Source organism: Nomascus leucogenys, chromosome 25 (assembly GCF_006542625.1).
Source record: "Nomascus leucogenys isolate Asia chromosome 25, Asia_NLE_v1, whole genome shotgun sequence".
Classification (NCBI taxonomy): domain Eukaryota; kingdom Metazoa; phylum Chordata; class Mammalia; order Primates; family Hylobatidae; genus Nomascus; species Nomascus leucogenys.
In genome coordinates this window covers 28,869,618-28,892,852 of record NC_044405.1, presented here as the reverse complement: position 1 = coordinate 28,892,852, position 23,235 = coordinate 28,869,618, and the positions used below count along the sequence as shown (strand labels likewise).

Sequence of the window (23,235 nt, the reverse complement as noted above, 5' to 3'; positions counted from 1 at the left end):
CAGGCGTGAGCCACCATGCCGGGCCTACATAGTTTCTCTATTTAATTTTTTTCTCAAAATTATCTTGTTTCATGAACCCACTTTTTTTTTCCCTTTATCTATTAGAATGCCCTTACAGATTACTCCATTTGCTAAACTCTTTTCTCTCTTAACATGTGAGGGCCTCCTCACATGTTAAGCAATTTTTCTCTTACACTCTGTACACTCTTTATATTAAATATTAGCAACTAAATGCATATCTTGTAAGACACTATAATCAGCACAGAAACTAGACTATATTCACCTTGGTAAGTTAATTCCAGAAAGCCACCTTAATCCCTCATGTTACTAAGGCACAAACTGGTGGTCAGAAAGGAATAATGCTATGAGAATCAGAATTACATAAACACAAATAACAACAAGAAATTCTGTATACCCTGGTTAAAATCAGATTACCTATGTTACAAGACAAAATCCAAATTTACAAATTTACATTTACATATACACAAATTTATATTTACAAGTAACATCTGGTCTTACCAGAAATAAATTTGCCAAGGAGAGGATTCCCAGCCAGTGATTTCCTATGAGTATGTCAACAGATGACTATAAACATGCAACAGAGCAACGGTGATGGCTGATCTAACCTTGCTCCTAATTTTTAATTACCATCTTTCTGTTTACCTTCTTGTCCTTAAGGAAAATGCACACGAGCCAGGGTAGAGGGAGGGTCTTGTAAGATGGCTGATACAGCCCAGTTCTTCTGCTTTAAGGTAGAGTCTAAGTGAGTACATGTCTCCTTTGCAAAATGCCTGTGCCTTTAAGACATTCTGGTTAACCATGAAGAATCACAGATCATTCCTATAAAAGTGAGTCTTTAACTCAAAATAATTGTCTTGCTTCTACTTTCCAACGTCTCGTTAAGAAAACCATCGTAGTCTGGGCACAGTGGCTCATGCCTATAATCCCAGCACCTTGAGAGGCCGAGGAGGGCGGGTCAGTTGAGGTCAGGAGTTCGAGACCAGCCTGGCCAACATGGCAAAACCTGTCTTTACTAAAACTACAAAAATTAGCCGGGTGCAGTAGCGCACACCTGTAATCCCAGCTACGCAGGAGGCTGAGGCAGGAGAATTGCTTGAACCCAGGAGGTGGAGGTTGCAGTGAGCCGAGATTGCACTACTGCACTCCAGCCTGGGCGACAGAACAAGACTCTGTCTCAAGAAAAAAAAAAAAAAAAAACCATGGTATTCCATAAAGAATAAGACCCATAGATTATGTGAGGTCATTCTGTTTCTTTAGAACTGAGGCTTTTAACTTGTGCTACTTCACTTGTTCACACAGTCTAAACAACATACACTTATTTAAAAACATGTACTTCATTTTAAAAAATGAAGAGAGGGATACAGCCAAAAAACACACAGCTCATACCTTCTCCATTCCATTGGTTCTCTTGGAAGCTGCTGAGAGAGCGTTGGATAAACAGAGGTAAATAAATTCTGATCTCCAGCACCTATGAAGGGAAGAAAGAAATTCAGTTACCATATTTTTAGGTGAATACATGCAAAATGGGCCTAGAGCTTAATAAATTGGTGTTTTCAAGTAATTTTATGTTTAGTAAAACGATATCGCAAGATTCTTCTGTACCTGTGCCTCTACATAACGAGTCTCAGGAATACCCAGCGCGGGACAGATGTGATGAAGCTGAACCCTCATGACACCTCCATGGGGTGGGTGTGATTTTCCCCATGAGGAAAACGAGGATCAGAGAAGGTGAAGAACTTGCCCCAAGGACATGAAGCTAAGGAGAGAGGGAGCCTGCTCCACCTCACCCAGCTTTGCTGTATTCTACAGCCTCCATTTTCTCCCAGACAGCCAAAATCCATGGAGAAAAAGAAACCAAAACTTCACCAAAATCAACTCACTGTTCAACCAAATGCCAGGAGCTAAAATTTATAGGTGGCTCCCCATGTGCGAATATTACACAAGGCACCTGCCAGACACCCTCTTATTCTGTCTTCCTCATAACTCCTGGGAGGAAAGGCACAAACACGACCCCAATTCACAGATGAGGAAAGTCAGCTTTGAGGGCCAATGTGTTCAGTGCACAGAGCTGACAGTGGCAGACGCGAGTTAGGAGTCCAGCTGCAGCTGACTTTACACTGCACGCTCAGTGTTAATTCAGCTCTTTTATCTTTGCTTTAATAGAAATGAAAAATCCATTTTGTTCTCATAAAATGATGATATAACTGTATTACACTTAAGCCAAAAAAGAACCTTTTAATATAGATGACTAAAATTCTTATATTCAGAGGATCCTCTTTACTTTAGCAAACCATTTTCCAAACTGCTTTTATATTGATCTTTAAGAAATCACTGGGAATTGATGTGCGCCATTAACACATCTGCTTATTTTGCTATCAAAAGCCTAAAAATAAAAAACCTCATGAAACTCATATAATAATGTCAAGTCACTGAGGAAGGGTAATGACATTTCCGGGCAGATGGCACAGTGAGTGGGCAAGGCGCTGGGAACCTCACGTCCCGGTCCCCATCTCAGTTCCATCACTGACCAGCTGACTACACCTTGGGGAGACCATTTAACCTTCCTGTGCCTTGGGGACATGGGAAATGGGAAAATGAGAAGAGCTCGGCCAGAGGAGCTCTGGTGAGGATTAAATGAGACAACACATGTCAGTCACTTCAAACAAGGCATGGCACGTAGTGGTTAAAAAGCGACTATTACTACATTTTGTTAACACAAAAACAATAAGTTTGAACTTATCACTTTTCATCTTGTTCATTTATTTGGTAGTCATCTTAGAAATCAATAAAAGAGGCCAGGCGTGATGGCTCATACCTGTAATCCCAGCATTTTGGGAGGCCGAGGTGGGCAGATCACCTGAGGTAGGGAGTTTGAAACCAGCCTGACCAACATGGAGAAACCTTGTCTCTACTAAAAAAATACAAAATTAGCCGGGTGTGGTGGCGCATGCCTGTAATCCTAGCTACTCGGGAGGCTGAGGCAGGAGAATCGTTTGAATCGGGAGGCAGAGGTTGCAGTGAGCCAAGATTGCACTATTGCACTCCAGCCTGGGCAACGAGAGCGAAACTCTATCTCAAAAAAAAAAAAAAAAAAGAAAGAAAGAAAAAAAATCAATAAAAGAAAAGAAGAAAATCTTTAGTTAGCGTCTGGTTTCTTAACTTTGATTGCCAATTTCTGTTGTCCTGTTAAACAGTTCCCAGATTAATATATAAAAATCATTACTCTTTGCTAAGTGGAAAGTAAGGCAACTAAATGGAAGCTTTCTCCTCTTCCACTTGGTTTTCTATATAAAACTACACACACACACACACACACACACACACACACACACACACACACTCTCGCTCTCTCTCACATTGTCTTTGCAATACAGTTACTTCACATACATATACAAATAACATCCGTACAGAGAAAAAGAGGAACTGCCTCCAACACCTGCTCCAAGCTCTTCTCCCCGGGAACCCTGCCATACAGTAAGACTCGTCTAAATGGAGACTACCAAGTAGCAATGTCTCTCGCATTCCATCATGGACTAACTCTCTAACCTGTGTTCACCTAGAAGATGGCCGGTCAATCAGCACATCCAACAGCGGCAAAAGTGTCATCTGACGTAAGGAGGGATTTGACCTGTGACCATCTGACCTCAGTACCTGTTATGGGCTGAACTGTGTCCCACAAAAACCTACCTGTTGAAGCCCTAAAATCCAGTACCTCAGAATATAACCATATGAAGATAAGGTCTTCGAAGTTGATAAGGTAGCTCAGTTAAAACGAGGTCTTCGGGATGGGCCCTAATCCAACTGACTGGTGTAAAGAGAAGATTTGGTCACACAGACAGAAGGAATGCAGGAAGGCCCCATGGGGACACAGAGGCCCATGCTGTGGATGCCTGGACCTGGTCTCCAGAGCTGTGACACAATGCATTTCTGCTAAGCCACCCAGACTGTGTGACTCTGCGGCAGCAGCCCTAGCACACTAAGACAGCGCCCCAACGTAGATTTGAAGGCCAAATTCTAACCCACTGAAGCTCTGCATTAAGAATGTGAAGAAAAATCACAATTTTCTCAGCATATACAACCATTATTTTAATACAGTCTTAAATCTTCACATCAAGTCTTATAAAATTAGAGATGCCTTTGAAAATGGGGTATGGAGAACCAGCACTTCGAAGATGGTGAAGAGCAGCTGGGCGCAGTGGCTTGCACCTGTAATCCCAGCACATTGGGAGGCCGAGGTGGGCGGATCACAAGGTCAAGAGATCGAGATCATCCTGGCCAACAAGGTGAAACCCCGTCTCTACTAAAAATACAAAAATTAGCTGGGCAAGATGGTACGCGCCTGTAGTCCCAGCTAATCGGGAGGCTGAGGCAGGGGAATCGCTTGAACCCAGGAGGTGGAGGTTGCAGTGAGCCGAGATTGTGACACTGCACTCCAGGCTGTCAACAGAGCAAGACTCTGTCTCAAAAAAAAAAAAAAAAAAAAAAAAAAAAAAAAAAAAAAAAAAAAAAAAAAATTTTGGGAGGCCGAGGTGGGCGGATCACGAGGTCAGGAAATCAAGACCATCCTGGCTAACACAGTGAAACCCCATCTCTACTAAAAATACAAAAAATCAGCCGGGCGTGGTGGCGGGCACCTATAGTCCCAGTTACTCGGGAGGCTGAGGCAGGAGAATGATGTGAACCTGGGAGGCGGAACTTGCAGTGAACCGAGATCACGCCACTGCACAGCCTGGGCGACAGAGCGAGACTTCATCTCAAAAAAAAAAAAAAAAGGAGATGGTGAACAGCTTAAGTTCAAGAGCCCAAAAGAATTCAATCTTGGCTCACACGGTAGGTAATTAAATTAACAACACAGACTTTGTAGTTACCTGAACTAACCCAACCATTAAGCAGAAAAGTCACTAGGGCTCTGAGGGCTGAACTGCAAGGCAGAGCACCTTCCAGGCTGATTTTTCATTTTAATCCCACGGGCAACAGAGGCAGGAGCAAAACCCCAGTAAGAACTCGGTTGTTAATAAGGTAGTTCCTAAGAGCCAAAACGGGGCTTGAGATTGATGTGGCCACGTTCAGAAAACCCTGTTCACAAAGTCACCAAGTTTACTGTTCTGACTCAAGAGGCTATTTGAGTCAACTCAGGCCATTTATTCCAATAACTAAGGTCTCCTTTTTTTGGTGACAGAGGAGACCTATCAATATAATTTATAGGAGCAATTCAAAATACAACTTCACTACATACACCCCCCTCCCTGTGCGTCTCCACACCCACCATAGGCTCTCATGGCAACTGGGGAGACAGGGAGATAAGAGGGTGCAGCAGGTCAGGGAGCTGGGGCGCCATGGATCCCCAGAGCCCATGGGAGCACAGCATCACCCTGGCTGAACAGCAGGCACTGGAGCCCCCAAATGGGAAGAGACATGTAGAGGGAATGGCAAGCAGCAGCCACCCAGAGGGACGCGGGCACTCTTTCTAGGGTGCCGCCCGGACCCGCTGGATGGGCCCCCAGGCTGAGGAAAGCCCAGTTCAGAGAATCCCCGGGAAAGGGGGGCAGAGCTCTGGGGTCTGATTACATGGACCAATCAGTTTTCGGATTATTTATGCAGTTGCAATTGGCTTTTCTGTTACATGCAATCAGATTACTAACATAGGCTTAGCTATTTCCTGAATTATTACTGTATTCCCTGGGATTTTTACGAGCACGTACTCACGCGTTACTTGTGTAATTCAAAACCTTTTATGTTCAAAGCAAATGAGAATTAAACACGACGGGGGAAAGAATTCAAAAAGATGACTTCAGTGATTTAGTGTAACAGGTAACATTTCAATAAATTCAATGTCTTAGTCCGTTCAGGCTGCCACAACAACATACAATAAACTAGGATGGCTTATAAACAGCAGAAATTTATTCATCATTTCCGGAGGGTGTAAGTCTGAGTCAAGGCTTCAGCAGATTGAGTACCTTGGTATTGCTGTGCCTTCATGTGGGGGAAGGGGCAAGGGAGATCTCTGGGGCCCTTTTTTATAAGGGCACTAATCCCTTTTGTGGGGACTCCAGCCACATGACCCAATCACCTCCCAAAGGCCCCACCTCCCAACACCATCACATTAGGGTCACAGAACAGCTGCTAGGTAACAGAGTCAAGAGAAGGGCCATCTGTTTACTGTCCCTACAGACAGCACCGTGGGCCTGCTATGCCCCCGGCACTTCACACATACTCACCCTGAACCCTCATATGGAAACCAAGGCATCAAGAACTCCCCTAATTGGCCCAACATCAAGCAAATGAGCACCAAGGCTGGGATTCGAACCCAGGTAGCTTAGCTTGGGACTCAATACTGCCCTGTGCTCCTTCCCAACTTCTTAGTTCTAACAAGTTTACTACTTACTCTGCAGCAGTTGTTTTAACAATGGTTGGCTGAAAATATGGGTTCCAAAAGGCCTTCCGCAGACAGAGTGAACATTTCTGTCATCTGTTTTTTACTGAACCAATTATTGAACGCGCAAAGCTGTGATGGTCTTACTCATACAAAAGTATAAAAGGATCACGAAGTTATAGCCATGAGAGAGTGGCTAAGCAAAACAGAATGTTCAGTCAGTTTGTCGCTTTCCTAAATACCTGACATGATATATTTTCAAGGTCAATACTTTTATTTGGAGATTAATGTTGGAAAAAAAAATCTTGACACAAAGAGTCTGAATATTTGCTGATACTCTGATACAGGACAATTTTTCTTCAAATTCTTTAGTATAATCTTGGTAAAAGGAACAGTAAGTTTTCTAATAAAATACATCTCGCTTTATCTTAAAATTGTTGGAGACATTTGGAGTGTTTCAACCTGTTAACAAGACACTGTCCTCAGCCACCTAATGGGCTGTCTTATTTTAAAACGCTGGCTTTACTCTGTAGGGCTTCATAGGCCCCAGAGCACTAACCGGTGGAAAAGACAGAGAAATGGATTTAGCTCAACCCAAGAAGTGCTGTGGCCTAAGAGAAAAGAACCTGAGGGTGGAGGGGGGTGAAGAATGACAGAAAGTGCCCCACAGCTGGGGGCCTCAACCAGGGGCTGGGTCATCTCCCAGTTGCGACTACAAGCAGTGGAGTGACTGGACTAGACAAGAGATGAACTAATTTTAAGGCCCTCCAAGCAAGGTTCTATGATTCTATTTTTGAACACAAAAGTCAAAGGAAACGTATAATTTATCTAAGATTTGCTTTATAGAAAACTTTGCAGAAATGATTATTTAAGCCTATTAACAAAAGAAAGCTACAATCCACTATGAGGCAGTTCATGTTTGAAAACACCGGATTAGAAAGGGCACTGTCTTCAAGCCTAGGAATGCAAGTGCTTGCCCATAAGCCATACATTCATTTCCCCTCAATGGCTTTTGGTAAAACGGGCTTTCAAATGGACGATAAAAACATCCAAGATTATAAACTGGGAAGTCATCTCAGCCTGTTCAATAATGCATAAAGTATTTACTATAATTCGTGTATAATGTCGAAGCAGTAATGAAAATTAATGCTTCAGATTGGGATCTCTTTCATGGTGAAAACTAACATCAAATGCACAATCATGGGTATGGAGGCCTCCCCAGTGCTCCTGCCAGAGTGAAAAGCCTTCGCAGTCAGGGGTGGGGGCAGGGAGTGAAGGTCAACGAGAAAGCACAAAAATGGATCCAGATGTTATCCAGATTCTCTAGGTAGAAAGCACGGTTTAGTCATCCCCTAACATGACTAGGCAACTGACTCCACATTTCTAGCACAGACACTGTCCTCCCTTCATTAGAAGGCACACATTTGGGAAGTAAAGCAAATGAACCCTCCCACAGTTCTGCACCACTAAGTTTAAAGGCCAAGTCTAAAGAAGTACTCAGTACACCCCCTGCCATGTCATCGCTGGCTTAAGGTTACACCCATTCATCCTGGCTCTCCTCCAGGTCCTTCCTGTGGTCTCTACCTTCCCTCTGACACACACACACACACACACACACACACACACACACCCTGCCCTCTACCTTCCCTCTGAGACACACACACACACACACACACCTGCCCTCTACCTTCCCTCTGACACACACACACACACACACACACACACACACACACACACAACCTGCCCTCTGCTGCTCTCGCAGCACCCAGTTATATGACAATACTACCCACTGCAGGTGGGATCAAAAGAAAACCCATACATTAGTGTTCATCAAGTTTCCTACTGTGGAAATTTGCAGAAAAGGAACTACTACACATAAAGACTAGTCAAAAAACAGAAAGTCTCAGTCTTTTTCTGTTTTAACTTAAAACACAAGAACACACAGGCCAAGAATGTTAAGAAGTTGAATGAACTCTTCCAATCAAGGAAACACGTTGCCTTCTCTAGCCCTCGGAGAGCAAACTTAAAATTCAAGAGTTTAAAAACAAAAAGACTAGATAAGTGCATCTGAATATAAGAATACAGAGGCATCAGCCTTTAACAGTGTATACATTTTTTAAATAAACACAGCATTACTGTAACAGTTTGAACCACAGTACTGTATTTACAAGTTAAAAAGAGACACTCCTGTTCCTGGCACCCCAATGCCTTAAGGCTTTAGACAGAAGGGTTCCCAAACTGGTCTTTCCCCAGACTTCCCCTTTGCCACAGCCTTGTTCAAGGGCTGGCTTCTCAGTGAGGCCTACAGGCAGTTTCCCAATGGTGCAAGCATTCAGGAGGGAGCTGAGGCAGCATCAGCACAGTGACATAACCATTTACCTCAGCCCAGCAACCCGCCCTGCAGGGCTCCGTCTCAACAGGGCCATCGGAAAGGCCACAGACAGGCTATCTATGCACAACTACTGGAAACAGTAAAACACAAAACAACTCAAATTCCACCAGGAGGGGACTGGCAGAATAAACCACGGAACAGCGACATCATGGAATGAGAATGATCTCAACAGACTCCTAGCGTGGAGTGGAGTCCGGGGGAAAGTCAGGTGGGACAGTGTGTGCAGTTGGCAACGTCTAAGCTAAGAAAGGGAAATACAAATATGTCTGGATGTTTTTCGCATGGAAGGAAAACCATAAAAACTGTGATGGAGTACTCAGGAAGGGAGGAGCTAGCATGCAGAGGACAGAACGCACACAACACTTCTTTAAACAGACCTCATTTGGTAGATTTAATTTTGGAAGTAAATATTTTATATAATTATAAAGCAATTAGATTTTTTAAAGGTTTTCCCTAAAAATAATCAGGAAAAATAAAACAAGTGAACGTAAATGTATACATTACATTCAGTGGTATAATCTCAGAGAGAGGAGCTATGACAAGTAACTTTAAAACTACAGTAATTTGACAGTTCATTCCTTATAGGATACATCCAAATGCCAATAAGAATGGTCAAAAACTGTGCTAGACCTGTGTTCACTAGTCCTGTTGTTGACGGTGGAGTTAATAGTGTTATTCGGAGTCTATGTAATGAGGGATAAAGCAACTGAAAGCAACTGAGCAATCATGTGACGTTCTATTCAGTGGCCCCTGGCCCTGCAGCATCAGCATTGCCTGGGCATTTGTTAGAAATGCTCATTCTCAGGCCCCACCCAGACCTGTTCATTCAGAAATGGGGAACGGACCCAGCCATCTGTGTGTCCACAAGCCCTCCAGGTGACTGAAGCAGCACGAGCTGGGGAACCTCTAACTCTAGCCTCCTCAAGTACCCATGAGAATTAGGATTTTCAGTGTGGAAAAGAGAAAACACAGAGGATGGAGCTGTTAATTAAAACCCTGTCTCTACTAAAAATATAAAAATTAGCTAGATGTGGTGGCATGCACCTGTAATCCCAGCTACTCACTACACGGGAGGCTGAGGCACAAGAATCTCTTGAACCTGAGAGGCAGAGGTTGCAGTGGGCTGAGATCGTGCCATTGCACTACAGCATGGGCAACAGAGTAAGAGCCTGTCTCAAAACAAAACAAAACAAAAACAAAAAACAAACAAACAAACAAACAAACAAACATTCCTAGCTATCCCTAGCTCTGTCCATTGAAAAGGCCTCACAGCAACTAGGAGCCCAAGCTTGCAGACTATGGTCTTGAAATACTATTTTTCACTAAAAGGAATCAGGGCTGCTTGGCAATTGCTAAGCACAGATGTTCAAAATGAGCCCGGAACATCTTGTCAGGCTAGATAGGAAAGAATCTGACAAAGACACCTCTATCTTAGACCCCAACATGAAAGAGACTCTCCCTGGCTAAAAGGAGAACAACCTGCCCACCAACGAGGCAACAATGCAATGGATTGAAACACACCAAGTATGTTCATAATGATTAAGTTCACAGCCATACTAAACGAACAACAAAAACACACCAACTGATCACCTCTGAAGGATGCCAGTGAACCAACTCACTTTGAAAATGGTTACATAGGCCGGGCGCGGTGGCTCACGCCTGTAATCCCAGCACTTTGGGAGGCTGAGGCGGGAGGATCACAAGGTCAGGAGATCGAGACTATCCTGGCTAACATGGTGAAACCCCGTCTCTACTAAAAAATACAAAAAATTAGCCGGGCGTGGTGACGGGCGCCTGTAGTCCCAGCTACTCGGGAGGCTGAGGCAGGAGAATGGCGTGAACCTGGGAGGCAGAGCTTGCAGTGAGCCGAGATGGTGCCACTGCACTCCAGCCTGGGTGACAGAATGAGACTCTGTCTCAAAAAAAAAAAAAAAAAAGAGAAAAGAAATAGGGAAATGAGAATATCACCATTTTGCAACCTTTAGGGAATTAGTGATGTGAAAATAAATGGCTGCCAATTTCCAAAAGGAGAGGTAATCAGACACCACGCACCTGCTGGAAGAACACCACCACCCATGATACAGTCCTGCCAACAAAAAGTCCAGCCTGAAGCTGACCCAGCCTCCAGCTCCAACTACCAAAGTCTAGGCAGTGGGACCTCTTCAGGACAAATGAGGCAGGTTCATCAAGTTATAAAGAAAAAAGACAGAAGGAACATGAAGATTTTAAGAGACAAAGGATTTATCTAAAAACTGTCATTGGATACTAATTCAAACAGTTTTAAAAATAGACATTTAAGACACATTGGAAACTTAAACACTGAATATTTGGTATTAAGAAACGTTTTAGGGCCAGGCGTGGTGGCTCACACATGTAATCCCAGCACTTTGGGAAGCAAAGGTGGGCAGATCACCTGAGGTCGGGAGTTCGAGACCAGACTGACCAACATGGAGAAACCCCATCACTACTAACAAACCCCGTCTTTGTAAAAAAAAAAAAATACAAAATTAGCTGGGCGTGGTGGCACATGCCTGTAATTCCAGCTACTCCGGAGGCTGAGGCAGGAGAATCGCTTGAACCTGGGAGGCAGAGGTTGCGGTGAGCCAAGATCGCATCACTGCACTCCAGCATGGGCAACAAGAGTGAAATTCCTTCTCAAAAAAAAAAAAAAAAAAAAAAAAATTAGCCAGGCGTGGTGGCATGTGCCTGTAATCCCAGCTACTTGGGAAGCTGAGGCAGGAGAGTTGCTTGAACCCGAGAGGCGGAGGTTGCAGTGAGCCGAGATTGTGCCACTGCACTCCAGCCCGGGCAACAAGAGCGAAACTCCATCTCAAAAACAAAAACAAAAGAAAGAAAGAAAGAAACATTTTAGGTGTAATTAAAAAATACCATGAAAGAAAAAAAAAAATAAAAAAATTTTTAAAAAGAAAAAAATGCCATAGACTGGGTGGCTTAGAAAACAGTTTTTTTTGTTTTTGTTTGTTTTTTTCTCTGAAAAGACCCTATGAAAGAAAAAAAAAAATCGCAATGTATTTTCTCATAACTCTGTAGGTCAAGAAGCCCGAGATCAAGGTGTCAGTAGATTAGGTTTCTGGTGAGACCTGTGTCACAGACTGCAGACAGCCACTTCCTTGCTGTTATCCTCAGGTGGCCTTTCCTCGTTTCAAGGGGGAGGTGTCCTCTCACTCTTCCTCATCTAACCCCATAATAAAGGGCCCACCCTCCTGACCTCATCTAACCCTGGTACTTCTCAAAGGCCCATCTCCTATTCTTAGCACACTGGGAGTCAGGGCTTCGGTGTGTAGGAAGGGACACAAATGTTCAGTCCATAACATCCATTCGTGGATAAATTATATGTCTGAGATTTGCTTCAAAATAATATAAGACTGGGGAGAATGAGGGGTATAGAGAAGCGAGATCGGGCAATTCACCTAATTGTTGTAGTTGGGTGAAAGTTTTGTAGGGTCTCTTTATAATATTCTGTCTACTTTTATACATATTGCAAACTTTTATAATAAAATATGTGAAATGTTACAGTTCTTCCATTTCCCTTATCCTTCTCTTTTTCTTTTTTCCACAGCATTTGTCACCTAACATTATTTGTCTATTGTCTATCTCTTCTTGCCAGAATGTAAACTCTCAAAGGGTTGGGATCTTTGCTCGCTGACATAACCCAAGCCCCTTCAGCAGTAACTGGCATGTAATAGGTGCTCCGTAAATGTTTGCTCACTGATGAAAACAGCCCAACTCCTCCATACTCCACACTAGACAACCCAGGATCCCCAAAGGACAGAACAGACTACAGGAGAAGCAAAGACAGTGCTGGGTATCAAGTTCTCAGAATAGGAATTTAATTTTGGAATGAGTAAGACTATACTAAAAATTTCTAGTGTATAGCTGACTTACTCAATTCTTAGAATGCTAAAGTGACATTTTTATTTAATTATATGGCAAAGGCTTTCTCAGAGGCCTAATTTTAGGGACAAACTCCCTGCTTCCATGTGAACAGATGGTGTCTGCCTTCCCTAAGTACTTGGTAAAGCAGGAGTCATCAGACATGCTAATATTGGTCCGAGCTGTGCTACTGAACAGTTACACTGATCATGGCCAGTCACAGCAAAACCAGCCCTCAGCTCCTCAAATTAAAAATGACTTCTGATGGCCCTTCTCATTAACCTGGATGTTTAGAGCTTCCTGACTGGTCTAGGTGAACTGACAGTGCCCACAAATGGCATGCTACAGATTTAGTTAAAGTTACTATCCTAACAGGTGGTTGTCAGTTCCAAGGCTCCGCTAAAAATTTCAACCCTGAAATTGTTTTCTGTTTTTCTTTTTTGAGACAGGGTCTCCCTCTGTCGCCCAGACTGGAGTGAAGTGGCACAAACATGGCTCACTGCACCCTCAAATTCCTGGGCTCAAGCAATCCTCTGGTCTGTCTCCCAAGTACCTAGGACTAGAAGCACGCACCACGACGCCCAGCTAACTCTGAAATGTATACAATCGCTTCAAACTGCTAACAGATCTCAGTTAAAAATAAGAAAAATGGGCCAAGCGCACGGTGGCTCATGCCTGCAATCCAGCACTTTGGGAGGCTGAGGCAGGCAGATCACGAGGTCAGGAGATCGAGACCACCCTGGCTAACACGATGAAACTCCATCTCTAGTAAAAATACAAAAAAATTAGCCGGGCGTGGTGGCAGGCACCTGTAGTCCCAGCTACTCGGGAGGCTGAGGCAGGAAAAATGGCATGAACCCGGGAGGCGGAGCTTGCAGTGAGCCGAGATCACGCCACTGCACTCCAGCCTGGGCAATAGAGCAAGACTCCGTCTCAAAAAATAAATAAATAAGTAAAAATGTCCAAACATACAATGGAATGGTCCCTGGTCATTGTTTAAAAAAAAATAAAATAAAACTGCAAACAGGGGCCTAAAATAATATTCAGAAATGAAACACCATGTAACAAACGTCTAAAAAGCCACATAAGGGAGACAGCACAGAAGAGGCTGGACTTTTCCTAAGAAAGCATCACCCCACCTTGTATCCACATGTAGAACCCAAAAGCCCAAATGTCAAGATAACATTCCCTCGGTCAGGAGTACAGGAAGGACAAACCTCCAAAGACAGACGCAGCTGTCTAAAACCAAAGACGCTTGATGAATGCTGGCCACTGCACGCTTGGTAGCTAACACAGACAGTGGTGCGGCAGGTGGCATGGTGCCCCACAACATCCTAACCCTCAAAACCTGTGAATGTCACCTTATTTAGGAAAGGGGTCTTTGTAGACTTAATTAAGTTCAGGAGCTCAAGATGTGATTATCCCAGATTATCCAAGCAGGCCCTATATATAGCTGGATTCTAGATATATTTCAAAGATAATGTCAATTGTGAGAGAAAAAAGAAGTCACAAATGACTCCAAGGTTATCAATTTTTAATTTAAAAACAAATATTCTCTAAGGCCAAAATATTGTGACTATATTTGAAATTCAGGTTAAGAGCAGATAAAGATTTGAGGAAGAAAGACAGAAGGTGAGACACAGGAGAGGAAGCCACAGGAGGCTCTGAGGCAAACTCAACCACAGAAGCAGGCACTGAGGTGGGAATGTTTTGACTGTTTAAGACCCTGCAGCTGTCTGGGCACAGTGGCTTATGCCTGTAATCCCAGCACTTTGGGAGGCCAAAGAGGGCGGATCGCTTGAGTCCAGGAGTTCAAAACCTGCCTGGGCAACATGGCGAAACCCCATCTCTACTGAAAATACAAAAAATTAACTGGGTAAGGTGGCGCACAAGCAGCTACTCGGGAGATTGAGGTGGGAGAATCACCTGACCCCAGGAGGTCGAAGCTGCAGTGAGCCGAGATCATGCCACTGCACTCCAGCCTGGGCAACACAGTGAGACCATGTCTTAAAAAAAAAGACCCTGTAGTCTTCTGCTGTTGCTGGTCTGTAAGTCTAGATCTAAAGCCACCGGATCTAGAGTGGAGCACAGGGGTGGGAGGGTCAGTGCTTGGAGATCAGTGTGCGATACCTTCGGAGACCACACACTTACACACTAAAGCATGAGACTCCAGGGAAGACACTCTGTCAACTGGCAACAAACTTTTCTATGACAAAAAATCCTTAAGTCAGTTACTTGTATTTCCATTAAAAGATAACCAACTTTCAGCCAGGGTGAGCCACACAATCACACTGTCAGCTAGCAGGCCTCTGGTGGAAGCACACAGTAAAAACTCTCTAAGGAAAGACTGGCTCATGTGTTATGCCTGACATACATTTTTTTTTTTTTGAGACGGAGTCTCACGCCAGGCTGGAGTGTGATGGCATGATCTCAGCTCACTGCAACCTCCGCCTCCCAGATTCAAGCGATTCTCCTGACTCAACCTCCCGAGTAGCTGGGACTACAGATGCAAGCCACCACGCCCAGCTAATTTTTGTATTTTTAGTAGAGACGGGGTTTCACCATGTTGGCCAGGATGGTCTCAATCTCTTGACCTCATGATCCACCCACCTTGGCCTCCCAAAGTGCTGGGATTACGGGTGTGAGTCACTGCGCCCAGACTTTTTTTTTTTTTTTTGAGACCAGGTCTTGCTCTGTCACCCAGGTTGCAGTGTGAGGTACAATCACAGATCACTGCAGCCTGGACTTCCCAGGTCCAAGGGATCCTCCCACCTCAGCCTCCCAAGTAGCTGGGAGTACAGGCGCACACCACCACACCTGGCTAACTTTTTTATTTTCATTTTTGTAGAAATAGGAATTACCTATGTTGCCCAAGCTGGATCATACTTGATTATTTCAGAGATTCATCAGCACTTAAAAAAAAAAAAGAAAGAAAATTGGACCTTTCTATTTCATTTGCATAAAGAACTTATTAGAAACTCTTCAGAAACACATCTTGTAGTAAAGTAGGTGTGTGAGCTGAAAAGAAAGGAAGCTTTTCACTTCTAAAGCATCAGTTCAAACCCACCCTGGAGTCGGGCTAATAACACTAACAGCACGGGTTCTCAAACTGTGTACCTAGGCTTCCCACACACTACGCAGAGAGGCACCAAGAGATATTTTAAATTTATGAGGTAAACAGCAATGCTTGTGGTGTAGGAACCCCACATAAGGTATTCACAGTGTCAACATCAGATCAGAGCTCCACTTCTTTCAATTACATCATTATCATCGCAAAACAGGGTGGCTGCTCTGATAAAAAGCAAGTACCACCAAAAAGAAAAAAAAAAAAGAACCAAAGGGAGCAGCAGCGTCCAATCCTACCCTCAGGTGAGAGGCGCCACAGAGCTCCTGCGGGGCCTGCCCCCTCCCCCGTAGCACACTGCTGCGATTAGGAAGAATGATGAAAATATTTTTTTCTTCCAACTTACATATTTTTTTTTCAAACAGCTCCTGTTAGGATATAATATTTAATAAATTACTGGAACCTAACTACTTAATAAATGGAATTTTTAAGTATTCCTTTTAGCCTAGAGGGGCCATAAAAAAATTACCGAGACACTAAAAGCACTGTGAACAGAGAAAATTGAGGAATCTCTCCTGAGTAACTTTTTTTGCACACTGACTATAATCCTGACACTCTCCTGAGTGCTTTACACACCCTTCTCAACCCAATGAGGTTGGTACTCTACCCGTTTCACAGCTAAGGGTCTGTGAAATTATGTAAGAACCGAGGTCATGCGTACAAGATGGAATGGTTTTTAACCATGCTCGGGTAGAAATGACATAGTAACTTAAGCACATTTGTTGGTGCCTTTAGTCCCCGCCTCCAAATATATACTCCCTGCGACAACTGAGGTTTCCTAAGGAGAATGTTTCTCCTACTTTTCAATCTTTGGTTCAACATTGCCTTGAGAATTCAATATGGAACAAAATCTGCATTTATAACATATTCACCCATTTAAACAGACGTTTCAAGTGACTTTTCTGGTAGTAAAACTAGTGATGGTTAAATCGCAAGCACCACACTTTCAGGTTCAGTAGAAAATTTCAATGTGCAAATTTAAAATCTTTAACCTGGCTGGACGCGGTGGCTCATGCCTATAATCCCAGCACTTTGGGAGGCTGAGACAGGCAGATTACGAGGTCAGGAGATAGAGATCATCCTGGCTAACATGGTGAAATCCCGTCTCTACTAAAAATACAAACAATTAGCCAGGCGTGGTGGCGGGCGCCTGTAGTCCCAGCTACTCGGGAGGCTGAGGCAGGAGAATGGCGTGAACCTGGGAGGCGGAGCTTGCAGTTAGCCAAGATCGCACCACCCGCACTCCAGCCTGGGCGACAAAGCGAGATGCCGTCTCAAAAAAATAAAAATTAAAATCAAAAAAACTTTAACCTACAGGGGAAAATCCCAAAGTCCAACCAGACACGAAGCTCTACAGATCTGCTCATTTCTGTTGCCTGTTTTCCCCTTTAAAAGTTTCTAATATCAGACTTGGAACCCCAAATACAGAAACTCAGAAAAATGAAACAGGCAATAGATGTGACTAATGAAAACAGATCATCTAGAGGGAGGGTACCATTATTGTTCAGATAAATTCAATTCCAAGGTAATAACAGATATGTGCTACTGTAGGTATGATGACAGTCAACAAAGAAAAGCCACGAATCACTGGAATTACATTAACTTTGTCACTAACTGAATGAGATAGCTGGAAAAGGAACTTGTCTTTCCTCACACACCCTTAGACCAGAAACCCAAGTCTATTTCAAAACAGAAAACTGACCCTGTGGCTGAAAAAAAAATCCACGCTAAAATTTATATTTAGACCAAATGGATCTGCTGGATTTGTTTCAGTTTTGCCAGGCATTTTTCATGATTAATAAAATATACTACAGGTTTTCCTATTGCTATGATTCGGTCATTCATCATCCAACCCTGTCAAAGCATTAGTTCCACTAACTGTTCAGCTCCCATCCCTGCACATTTCACATACACTCTTCAGTATTTACAAGCTTTAACTAGTTCTGAGTTTAAGAAGGCCCCTACTGTGGTAGTCCCTCTTCACAGGAGCCTATTAGGCAGGAGGTTTAATTATGGGCCAAAGTCTATTAAAACATTTAGGGCCAGGTGCGGGAGCTCACGCCTGTAATCCCAGCACTTTGGGAGGCCGAGGCGGGCAGATCACCTAAGGTCAGGAGTTTGAGACCAGCCTGACCAACATGGTGAAACCGCGTCTCTATTAAAATACAAAAATTAGGTGGGCATGGTGGTGTATGCCTGTAATCCCAGCTACTTGGGAGGCTGAGGCAGGAGAATCGACTGAACCTGGGAGGCAGAGGTTGCAGTGAGCCGAGATCGTGCCACTGCACTCCAGCCTGGGCAAAGACTGTCTCAGAGAAAAAAAAAAAAATTTGGAGAGCTTCAAAATACTATCAAAATAATTCAGGCCAGATGAGGTGGGTCATACCTGTAGTGCTGGCTACTTGGCAGGCTAAGGGAGGGGACCACTTGAGCCCAGCAAGGCTGCAGTCGGCTATGACCATGCCACTGCACTCCAGCCTAGGTGACAGAGCGAGACCCCATCTCTAAAAAAAAATAATAATAAAATGAAGCGAAATAATCAGCTAGGTTTTAAAGTAATAATCTGTTCTAATTACCCTTAATCTTTGGGAACTTTTCATTCTTCTATCCCTACATATCCTACATATACACAGTTTTAAATTCACCTGAACCAGTTACATTCTATATTCTTCCCAGAAAGGTCTAAGCAGAATGCATTTTCACTGAAGTAAAATATTATACATTCTATGAAAAAGAATTCACAACATGCATAAACTTTACTTTCATTTTAAAATGAACAGATCTGAGGTAATACCATTTCAAGTAAGAATTTAAAAGATTTTTGAAAACAAAAATGTTGCCTACTAAGAGAACTATATACATAATATTAAAAAGTTAAGAGTTAATTAGCCTCCGGGTGGATTTTTTTAAAACAATTGTTCATACCACCTTCTCCTTTCAAAACATATATAGCTGAAAGAGGGGAGCAAGATGAAGGTATAATGTGAAACCAGGCCAAGTGCTTCCTAAAGCTTCAGTTCCAGATATACCACAACATAATTTCAAGTGGGAAATATGAAGTCAGCTTTTTTAAAAAACCTTCACTTTTAAAGTGATCATTTTTCAAGTTAACTTTGAAAGTCTACTGAAGCCCCTTTCTCTTCTGAGACTCCAAGGAATGAAAGTTTGCACCTTCTAAGACAGTGTACCATCCGTGCAGAGATTTACATTCACTATGCTGCTCGAGGCCAAGGGTGGGGGCTCACGCCTGTAATCCCAGCACTTTGGGAGGCTGAGCAGGTGGATAACCCGAGGTCAGGAGTTCCAGACCAGCCTGACCAACATGGTGAAACTCTGTCTCTACTGGAAAAAAAAAAAAAAATTAGCAGGGCATGGCAGCGTGCGCCTGTAATCCCAGCTACTCGGGAGGCCAAGGAAGGAGAATCGCTTGAACCTGGGAGGCAGAGGTTGCAGTGAGCCGAGACCACGCCACTGCACTCCAGTCTGGGCGACAGAGAAAGACTCCGACTCAAAAAGGAAGAAGAAAAAAAAAAAATTCACTCTGCTGCTCAAAACACAGGAAAAAAACCATCACCAAGATGACAATCCAATAAATCTGTAGGAAAGAAAACTGCATCCTTTAGCTGTCCGTGATGCATGCATGTACAAAACTAAACATTAAATATCTCCAACACTGACCATCCAGATAACAAATTTTACCCCTTTAGTTATGGTTGAATCCAATAGAGCTTAGGAACTTTCTCCTCAGAAATGTATTTACATAATGCCTACAAATACATATTGCTATTGAAATGTAAGCAAGCTAGGAGGTAGAAGATAAAATTAGATGTGTGGATGTCCGTACAGGCAATTAATGTGTATCCAGCATTCACAATGTGCACAGCACTTCAGTTGAAAAATGTTCAACATCTGGAAGACAGTAAAACTTAACATGAACTGCGCATGGCTTCATCTTCCTTCCCTGAGCACTGGGAAAGCCCCTGGGAAACTGCAGGGTCTGCAGACCAGCTCTACCCACATCTGCCCTCTGGGGCTGAAGGTACAGAGTAGGGAAAGACTTCCAGCTGACAAATATTCTGGGGAGGAAAAAAGACAGCTACTGCGGAACTATGCAAGTCTCCAATTTTAAATGAGACACAGTCCACTTCCCTAAGAAAAGTCTATCATCTCGTCTAGATCTCTGTAGAAAAAAAAGGGGGGGAGGAAGAGAAAAAATAAAGCAAAAGGAAGGAAAGAAATAAGTCTATCATCTAAAGCTGAAGCAACAAAATTCAACCTTCAATATCCAGTTTCTCCGGGATCTAACAGGAAGGAACACAGCAGGTGCATCCCCGCTGACAGAGCGAGAGGAAACAGTTCTCACGACATACAGTCTACCGTGGCCTGGGCACCCAGATTCTGCAATAGAGAGTGCTTCCTTTCAAAGCATGAAAGACAATTAGAAAAAAACTAACTGCATACATGCATGAAAATACAGAATACTGTCAAAGGTCAAAAATCGTTAATAGTTTGAAACACCTCTCTGCAAGTCACCAAAAAGCCAACCAACACTTCAATACTTCCCATAAGCTCACTGTTCTTAACCGTATTTAAACTGGAGAGTCACACTTACAAAATTTAGGAAACATTTTTCCCGTAACAGAAAAATAGTTCCTTTGTGTATGCATTAAAAGAGGGGTGCGGGGAGGACACGACACCCAAGAGGCACCAGGTGTCCGTAGTGTAGACTTGAGCGGGAGGCTGTTCATGGGGAGCAGCTCGCCTAAGCGCCCGAGCCTCGGCTTTCTCATCCGTAAAATGGTTTGAGTGCGCGGCGGGGAAGTGTGTGGGAGCGAAAGCAGTCCCGGCGGCTCTGCCTGACGCTTCACCCCGCAACAAACTGTTGTTCCTACTTCGCCAACACCTGCAACTCTGCGAGCCCCCAAGGACTTCCCCGGAGTCGGGGAAAGGGCACCCGTGGGGAAAACTGCCGGGCGGAAAAGGCCGGGGCCCCCAGGTCCCGGACGCGCGGCTCAACGGGGGCGGGACGGGGCGCCGGCAGCCCCCGCTCCTCGCCCTCGACAGCAGCGCGCGCCCAGTCCGGGGCAGACTCCGCCGGGTTCCACCGGCTCCAACTGCAGCCCGCCCGGAGGGCGCCCCCCAGGGGTCAGAGGTCGCCCGGCGGGAAGGTCAGAGGGCGTCCCCGAAAAGTCGGAGGGCCACGCCTAAGCCGCAGCCTCGGTCACACCTCCAGGAAGCGGCCCAGCCCGGAGCGCGCCGGGGGCTGAAGGTCTGCGGGCGCCGGGTGCGTGACGCCAGGGCCCGGGCCCGCCCAACGACCGCCGCGCCCTCCCCGCCTCCGGGCACTCACAGGTGACGATGGGCTTGTTCTCCATGGTGTAGATCACCGGCGGCAGCGGCTCCTCAGAGGCGTCCATGGGCGTCCGGCGTCACCGGCCCGGCCCCCCGCGCCCCATGGGCAGCCCCGAGGCCGCGCCGGGCCCAGCCGGAGCCCGAGCCTGAGCGGCGCCGCCCGCCCGGCCGCCCTAGGCAGCTCCGGAGCCGGTTGCGCCGCAGCTGCCGCCCGCTGCCGCCGGCCGCAGCCACTTCCGGCCCCGGCGCCGCCGCATGACCATTTCCGGGGCGCGCGAGGCTTCATGGGGCGGGTATGAGCGGCGCCTGGCCTCCGACGGAAGGGCGCCCGGGCCGGCCGCGCGGGACCGGGAGGTGGGAAGTGGGAGGCGGAGCGGGGCTCCCAGGACGCGTCCATCTTCCTCCCTCGGCAGTGGGCGCCCCGCTGGCCCCTGCGCCGGAGCTGAGCCCAGGACTCGGCAGGCGGGCCTCGCGCGCAGTGAGCGATCCTGGACGCTCCCGGACCGGAGACGCCGGCCTCGCTGCCCTCGCGCTCCCCGCAGCTCGGGCGTCCCGCGGCGGGGTCGCTACTCCGCGGCCGGGCTCCTTCTCGCTCTGGGGGCTCCCGCAGGCCCTCGCCGCTGAGTATCCCCGGCGTGTGCCTTCCGCCTACCGCTGGGCTCTTCCTGTCTCCCTCACGCCGCAAAGGTTTTTGTGGGGACCTGGCCCTCGGCATTTCGGAATGCCACAAAATAAACCTCACACTTAACTGCATATGGGCTTCTTGTGCATGTAAACGGGGGAGGGGGCGGCGCGGGTGTTTCTTTTTTTTTCTTTGGAGCAGGGTCTCCCTCAGTTGGCTCAGGCTGGAGTGCAGTGGCGGGATCACGGCTCACTGCAGCCTCGACCTTCCAGGCTCAAGCGATCCTCCCGCCTTGTTTTCCCCCCACCCACCCCCTCCGCCAGTAACTGGGACCACGGGGGCAGCCACCACGCGCAGCTAATTTTTTTTTTTTTCTTTTCTTTTTTCGGGATCTCACTATGTTTCCCAGGCTGGTTTCAAACTCCTGGGCTCAAGTGATCCTCCAGCCTTGGCCTCCGAAAGTGTTGAGATTACAGGTGTGAGCCATCACGCCCAGCCATAAAATGATAAAAATTGTCAACCAAAAATAATAAAAAGGGTTAGAATCTAGAGTTTAGTCAAATGCGAAGCTTGAGGCCGCCCAGGAAACATTATAAAGGATGGAAGTCAGTGTTCTCAAACGTAGAAATTTGGGGTCGTTTGTATAGCCAGCGTTTCGGGAAGCCTAACCAAATTTCAACATCTTTCTGTATAAGGCCTAATGCCTAGTTACAACGGTCTGTTTAGTCGAGGTGGTCTTTTTCTTTGGGGACCCACTGAAGATGAAACAGTCCTGGGGTCTCTGTGCCGTCTAGTCTAAGTCGGGTACAGGACAATGGAGACAGCTAGTCTGTAACAAAAATCACCAAATGGAGACCTGGTCTCTCTTAGTCATTAACAGCAGCAGTCCCCAACCTTTTTGGCACCAGGGACCGGTTTCACAGAAGGCAGTTTTGCCACAGACAGAGTTGGGGTGGTTTCAGGACGATTCAAACATTTCATTTATTGTGCACTTTATTATTTTTATGTTGTAATATATAATAAAATACAACTTCCCATAATGTGGAATCAGTGGGAGCCCTGAGCTTGTTTTCCCGCAACTGGACGGTCACATCTGGGGATGATGGAAGCCAGGGACACATCATCAGGCATTAGATTCTTATAAGGAGCGCGCAGCCTAGATCCCTCCAATGTGCAGTTCACAATAGGGTTCACCCTCCTAGGAGAATCAGTGCTGCTGCTGACCTGACAGGAGGTGGAGCTCAGGCGGTAATGCCAGCCATGGGGCGCGGCTGTAAATACAGATGAAGCTTTGCTCACTGGCCTGAAGCTCACCTTCTGCTGTGTGGCCTGACCAGTAGGTGTCTGTGGCCCTGGGGGTTGGGGAGCCCTAATTTACAGAACAAGAACAATGAGGAAGACACTTCTGCTCAAGAACAAGGAGGAAGAGCATTAAACTGTAATCGAAGAAGCAGAAT

General features: G+C 45.4%; 1 protein-coding gene across 1 annotated transcript in view; it reads right to left on the bottom strand.

Moving 5' to 3' along the window:
• TRAPPC10 (trafficking protein particle complex 10) overlaps positions 1–21,406 on the bottom strand; it is a 92,347-nt gene extending 70,941 nt beyond the window's left edge. The window contains exons 1-2 of the mRNA XM_030806365.1: positions 21,155–21,406; positions 1,408–1,489 (exon numbers count right to left, since the gene is read on the bottom strand). Coding sequence (XP_030662225.1) covers positions 1,408–1,489; positions 21,155–21,221 — 149 coding nt within the window. The 5' untranslated portion in view covers positions 21,222–21,406. The remainder of the gene's footprint in view (positions 1–1,407; positions 1,490–21,154) is intronic.
• Positions 21,407–23,235: the final 1,829 nt, after the last annotated feature.